The sequence below is a fragment of the Carlito syrichta genome, unplaced genomic scaffold (genome assembly GCF_000164805.1).
Source record: "Carlito syrichta isolate Samal-C Ts95f unplaced genomic scaffold, Tarsius_syrichta-2.0.1 Scaffold301924, whole genome shotgun sequence".
NCBI classification, from domain to species: domain Eukaryota; kingdom Metazoa; phylum Chordata; class Mammalia; order Primates; family Tarsiidae; genus Carlito; species Carlito syrichta.
In genome coordinates this window covers 751,324-758,172 of record NW_007246020.1, presented here as the reverse complement: position 1 = coordinate 758,172, position 6,849 = coordinate 751,324, and the positions used below count along the sequence as shown (strand labels likewise).

The 6,849-nt window shown below is 49.2% G+C and overlaps 1 protein-coding gene across 6 annotated transcripts in view; it reads right to left on the bottom strand.

Annotated features, from left to right (window-relative positions):
• The window catches only part of DNAJC11 (DnaJ heat shock protein family (Hsp40) member C11), an 82,166-nt gene that overhangs the window by 15,244 nt on the left and 60,073 nt on the right, over positions 1 to 6,849 (bottom strand). For 5 of the 6 annotated variants that reach the window (XR_002481839.1, XM_008055682.2, XM_021711199.1 and 2 more), the window contains 3 exons: positions 3,848 to 3,976; positions 2,784 to 2,906; positions 1,842 to 1,915 (listed from right to left, as the gene is read on the bottom strand). Coding sequence is in view for 5 of the 6 variants with exons in the window: in XM_008055682.2 (XP_008053873.1) it covers positions 1,842 to 1,915; positions 2,784 to 2,906; positions 3,848 to 3,976 (326 nt within the window). In the remaining variant the exon portion in view is untranslated. The remainder of the gene's footprint in view (positions 1 to 1,841; positions 1,916 to 2,783; positions 2,907 to 3,847; positions 3,977 to 6,849) is intronic. The other variant, XM_008055683.2, reaches the window with a different exon arrangement.

Sequence of the window (6,849 nt, the reverse complement as noted above, 5' to 3'; positions counted from 1 at the left end):
TTTATTGTAGAGATGAGGTCTTGCTGCCCAGGCGGGTCTCGAACCCGCAGGCTCAGGCAATCCACTCACCTCAGCCTCCCAAAGGCGCGGGATTACAGGCTGAGCCACTGAGCCCGGCTGAGTTTCCTGTTTTAACAATGAGATTTAGCATTTTTGTCCAGCACTGTCCTCGAGAGAGAAAAACAGAATCCAGTGGGGAAATGAGCAGGGCAGACATGGGACAGGGCTACCAGGGATGCCCCACAAGGCCGTGGGCCTTTCCTGAGCTGACTCCACAAGTGACCTTTGGATGGCAGTTTGGAATGGCAAATATGGACAGTCCCTACTTAGCAATGGCTCCACTGTTGATTTTTCCATGTTACAATGGGTTTGTCAGGATATTAAACGTATTTCAAGTCATGCTATTTTCAACTTTTGGTGGTTTATGAGGATGTAACCCCATTGCGAGTAGAGGAACATCTGTAACTTGACCCAAGGATTAGGAAACCCTGGTTAGCAGACATCCTAGCCAGCCCCCTTTGTTTATAAATCAGTCATCCTTGCTTATAAATCTGCATTCTCAAGTCCGATAAACTCTGAGAACTATAACTAAATTCAATTTCTAAATTTGTAAAAGCTGATGACCAGCCTACACCCTTGGTGACTGATCAACAAAAAGAAGCATCACCTACACCCGCCTGATGCTGAGTCACCTGGGGTGTCTGAGAAACTAGATTCCCAGGCGCCTTTCTCAGAGGACACAATTCGGCTTTTACCCAGCATCTGATGTGACCATTCTAAGCAGATGCATCAGGGCAACTCTGACATGTATGTATGTGTCACCTGACATTTTAAGAATGAATCCTTGCCTCCTTCCCAGACCTACTGAATCTCACTGCTAGAGCAAGGATCTAGGGAACCATGCGATGAGAGGCACCCAGGTGACCCCCGACAGCATATGTTCCATGCCCCTCTTCCGTCTCCGTGTCTCTGGCTGGGAGGGCTGCTTTGGCGTCTCTGCTTAAGCTTATATGCACTCTCCTCCTGTGCCACAGGCCCTGTCCTCTTGCTATGTGCCTGTCTTTCCCAGCATTGCTTGCTCTCCCTGCACCAGCTGACCTGCAAGCCTGCCTGGAGGCCCCGCCACTCCCATTCTGGGTCGAGAGGCTTCCGGCGCCCCATGGACGAATGACTAGACTGGGAGGCAGGACTGGGTCATGCCTTGCAGAGCCTGGAAGGCTGCAGATACCCGGTGCCCTGGCAGTGTAATGACTTCTCAGCCAACGCACAACGCCAGGCCTCCTTCAGCTCTAACATCCCCCGGAGGAAAGAGGTTTTATTTATCTTCCACTCAGTTCTTTTTTCTGAGCTCATACAGACACCCCCGCCTCCACCATATGGGAAATAAAGACACTGCCGCAGTTCTAGTAGTTCTGGAGTGTGACATCACAGCAGCAGCAGTGAGGACCAGAAGCAGAAGCTGGGCCTATAGCCCTGGCAAATGTCTGTCAAACTGACGACTAGCAGCCTGACATTCTCTGGGTCAGAGAGTCCAAGAGTATTTCGGCCTGCTGACCAACCCCCGTGAAGGCACTTCCCTCCATGGCCTGTGGCACAGGTGAGGGACCTGTGTGCCACAAAGGGTGCGGCACGGCGGGGGTGGGACAAGGGTCAGGCCGGCAGCCCTGCGCTCTTCCCACCTTCACACTGGGCTTCGCACTAGTGCTGGATCTGCCCTCGACACGCTCTGTGACCTCGGGGGACAGACAAGATATGCCAGTGACTACGATAAAAGGAGTACACGGTTCCTGTGTCCTAAACCAACAAAGACCACCAAAAGGAAGAGCTTCTCTTATATTTACCATCTTGGTGTGAGATTACGGAACAGCTTGAGACCAAATAAAGGCCCCTGGAGGTCTCCAGCTCCAAATTCCAACTGTTTGAAAGGAAAAGGAGAAAGTGTTAACAGTGTTTTACGTCCCAGCAGCAACCCAGGTCAGGTGTGCACCTCTGGCAGGAACTCCCTCAATTCAATTCGTTGCTCTGGTCAGAGCTCTCAGGGAAGGGTGGGGGAGACTTACTGTCTCATCTTAACCTTTGCCCAGTGGACATGTCTGCTGCCACAGATCCAAAGGGGACCCAAGTTTCAACGGCGTGTTTCAAAAAGGGGCTTCGTCAAAGAAAAATCCACTTGCCTCCAAACCTCACCTCCCTGGCTCAGGTCAAAAGAGAGTCCAGCACCCGCCCTGCAGACAACCACCATCTGCAGAGCACCTGCCACGGCCAGATGCCCCACCCCGGCAGTGCCGACTCCTTCACAAAATTTTCACTCTGCTCCAAAGGTCTCTCAGGGGATTGGAGATGGTCCTGGGGGTCTGACACTAAAGCCCATCGCATTTCCACACTCACACAGCCTTGGATGCTGCAGCCGGTCCCGGCTGCCTCTTTTACTAGTCTGGGTGACTTTCAAGGCAACTCTTCAATGTTAATTGGATGCAGCTCAATTTGCTCAGCAGAATTGGCTGTTAAATGACCACTAATCAGTGAACCATTGACTGAAACAGAGGCACCTGCCTTCTGAATTGTGCAGGAAAAGAGGTGGCCCATAAGCTCTGGCTTAGGGGAGCAAAAATGCTGATTTTCTATCCTAATTTTTAGCTGTGAGAAAGATATAAGACATATATCTGGGGCCGTCAACTTACAAACGTGTGACACTTAGGTCACTCTGGAGGTCAGCTGTTAGGGTGTGAGTGCTCAGGAATAAGTGTGCATGGACAGCACAGCCCAGCCGGAGACATTCTTACCTCTCCCCAGCCCTTTGCGGAAGTGACTCGTCTGAGAGCAAAGTTAATGGAGCCCCCGCCATTCCCATTCTGGGTTGAGAGGCTTCCAGAAAGGATGGCTGTGTCTGTAGCTGTCAAGGGTGCCTGGGAAATGACATGCACGGGTAGTAAATGAATCAGAGCAACAGAAAGTGCTGGCAACAGCCCCCTAACAAACACACCATAGCACCGGTTCCCACAGTTTAGAAGCACGCAGGGATATGAGTTACCTCACCTGCTCAGCTTCTGCCTCACTTTGCCACTGGACTGTGTGTGGCCATGAAGACAATTGTTTTGCAAAAGCTTCAATGGACACATTTCACAACACCAAGGGGGAAACAGGACTACATGTCGGTTTGCACTGTACCAATGGCACCAGATTGCGCAGTGACCACCACATGCCTTCCCACTGTGGACTGTCCCAGCCTCTCCAGTCCTCGCTTGCCACCAGTGTTTCGGAAGGGACTGAAGACCTTCCCATGGCATATTAACTGAGGTAGCTCCAAGAGGGGGAGAGCTTCCCCTGTTGGGACTCCATGTTGTCAGCTGTGTGCCTGAGAATAAATGAATGAGTGAGGGGCAGAGACCTGCTAGAACCCTCAGAAGAATGGCCTGGGCGTGCCACATCCAAAGAGTGGGCAGAAAGGTAACATTTGAGTGATCCTGGGGCTCAGGATGCAGACCTTTCAGCACATGACAGTGTGTGCCTTAAAACTAAAAGTGCTAGGCAGAATTATCCATGGAGGTCTGCCTTCTCTCATGAAATCACCATGACCTTGGGCTTCTATGTCTCCTAGACCGTGAACACTTTCTCACCAGAGAGACCTGAGACCTTGGGAGCTAAGCGCCCAGCCCCACACCTGACATGCCAGCAAAGCAGTAACACACAAGCTGTGACTGGAGCGCGTTTTTTTGGTAAAGTAGCTAATTGCATCCTTTCATAAATAAAGATGAGACAGCCCTGAGCAGACTCCTGTTCCAGCTGCTCAGTGCTGCGCCTCATTAGCTCGAGCCGCACTACGCTCAGAAGTGTTTGTGTGCTTTACCTCGATGGACTGGGATATGTGCATTTTATTAATTTCAATCTGCGGAAAGCCACTTCCGGACACATCTTCATATTCCTCATCATAACGATCGAAAAGGTCAGTGGCATCTACTCCAACGCTGATCGTTCCCTGGGGCAAAAAACCAAGCAGTCAGCACACAGGGGTGGTATTTGTGGAATGAAAGACAATACTACATTAGACAGTCAGCTTGGTTTAACTGAGCAAGTCATCTGACCCCACGGTTCACTGGCTTTAGGTAGGACACTCCACCAGGATTCCCACAGAGCATGAATGTCACAGTTCAAACCAAACAGCTGCGAGCACCAGGACTCCCGGAATGAGAAAGCATCACTCAACAGGAGAGTCAGTCTGCATGGGCAGACACGGGACAGGGAGACTGGAAACACTCCACATGGAATGACACGCCAAAGACAAAATGTTAGAAAAAGAAAATCTGCACATTTGCTTTCCAGAGACCAAACAGTACCCATGAATGCAAGGAACAACCCAGAGCTAAGGGGGTTAAACGTTTTTCTTTACTCTTATACCACAAACCTACCTTAAAACTATTTAAAACGTAAAAATACCTTCAAAGATAAAGCACAAATTATGAACAAATGGGAGGCTTATAAATTAACCTATCTTCAAAAACTGAGAATTAAGAGAAACAGAATATCATATCCTCTTAAGTAATCCTAAGCTAAAATTCTAATAAAAATGATCCTTACTCAGAAAATCAATGTCTATTATTCTCTTTTACAGTCGTAACTTTTTTTTTTTTTTTTTTTTTTTTTTTTTTTTTTGAGTTGGAGTCTCACTCTGTCGCCCAGACTGGAGTGCAGTGGCCGCTCCCGGCCACCGCAGCCTCGCCCACTGGGCTCCGGCGATCCTTCCGCCTCAGCCTTCCAAGTAGCCGGAATTACAGGCATGCGCTACCACGCCCGGCTGATTTTTTGTTTTATTGTAGAGATGAGGTCTCGTTGCCCAGGCGGGTCTCGAACCCGCGGGCTCAGGCAATCCACTCACCTCAGCCTCCCAAAGGCGCGGGATTACAGGCTGAGCCACCGAGCCCGGCTTCAGTCGTAACTTTTTAAATGGACATATATCGCAATCCAATGTATAAAACCATGACCACACACAATTTTTAATTAAATTTTTTGCAGCCCATTTTAAAAAAACTTTATTGAGGTTTAACTTATGTATAATATGAACTGTACCCATCTGAGGTGCACAGTTCAGTGAGTTCTGACAGATGTATGTGCTCATGGAACCACCACCAATATCAAGGTACAGAACATTTTTCTCACCCCAAAAGTAGCTTGAGAGGGTGTGTTTTAATTTTTTAAAAAAATTATTTATTTATTTATTTATTTAGAGTTGGAGTCTTACTCTGTCGCCCAGACTGGAGTGCAGTGGCCGCTCCCGGCCACCGCAGCCTCGACCTGCTGGGCTCCGGCGATCCTTCCGCCTCAGCCTTCCGAGTAGCCGGAATTATAGGCATGCGCTACCACACCCGGCTGACTTTTGATTTATTGTAGAGATGAGGTCTCGCCAAGTTGCCCAGGCAAGTCTTGAATCCGCGGACTCTGGCAATCCACTCACCTCAGTCTCCCAAGGTTCGGGATTACAGGCTGAGCCACCGAGCCTGGTTCATCTTTCTTTTTTTTAGAAAGGATGTCTTACTATGTTGTCTAGGCTGGTCTCAAACTCCTGGGCTCAAGCAGTCCTCCTGTCTCAGTCTCCCAAAGTTTTGGGCTTACAGGCGTGAGCCACCATGCCTGGTCTAGGTGTTTTTTATTTTTATTTTTTATTTTTTTGAGTTGGAGTCTCACTCTGTCACCCAGACTGGAGTGCAGTGGCCACTCCCGGCCACCGCAGCCTCGATCTGCTGGGCTCCAGTGATCCTTCCGCCTCAGCCTTCCAAGTAGCTGGAACTACAGGCACGCGCTACCACGCCCGGTTATAGGTGTTTTAAGTTTAAGCGGTCAAGATGTGCTAAGCTTTGGCAGCATATATACTAAAACTGGAACAATACAGAGATTAACATGGCCCCTGTGCAAAGATGACATGCAAAATCATGAAGCACCCCGTGTTAAAAATAAATGGTCAAGAAAGGCATCCCTGAGAAGGGGCCGTGTGACCAGAGACACAAATGAGGGGTGGCCCTTGTGAGCCTCTAGTGGAGAAATGAGGAGGCCGCGGGGTCAGCAGAGAGGGTGACACAGATGAGTTTGGAGGGGGTGGCATGTGGGTGTCTCTGGGGTATCACAGGTGGCGTTTACCCAGGATAACACCAGTCTAGCCCTGTTGTTTCTATGGGTTTGGCAGGTTGACCATCACTTTGTACTTCAAGCATCTGCCACAGTCTCATCTCATGGTGTGTGAGATACATGGTAATGTCAGGAGAAGACCAGTGATGACTGTCACTCTTCACCCATTACTTTGCAGGTGAAATATAAGCAGCACCTCCCTCTTGAGGACGATTATATGCAGTACTCACTGACACTGACACTGATGGCTGGGTCCAGCTAGCTCCTAGTCTCAGTGGGTGGTGGGAGATGCATCGAATGCAGTCGCCCATTGGTGTCCCCAGCTGGTGGGGATGCTTGAGGTTGATGAACCACATCCACAGGAGACTCGAGGTACATGTGAAAATGTGCGCAAAATGAGGCAGCTGATTCTGCTGCAGAAGCTATGTAAGTGCATTCTGAGCACTCTTGCCGTCATGTTTGTGTCATCTGTTGAAGGATGTGTATCGGGAGTTGAACCCTTTTTCTGTGAAGCGCCAGAGTACATATTTTTGGTGCTGTGGGCTATATGGTCTTTGTCACAACTATTCAACTCTGCCGTTGTGGTGGGAAGGCGGTCAGATAATAGTTATGGAATGGGTCTGTGTTCCAATAAAACCCTGTGCATGAACCCTGAAATCGAGATTTCACATAATTTTCTTTTTTTTTTTGAGTTGGAGTCTCACTCTGTTGCCCAGACTGGAGTGCAGTGCT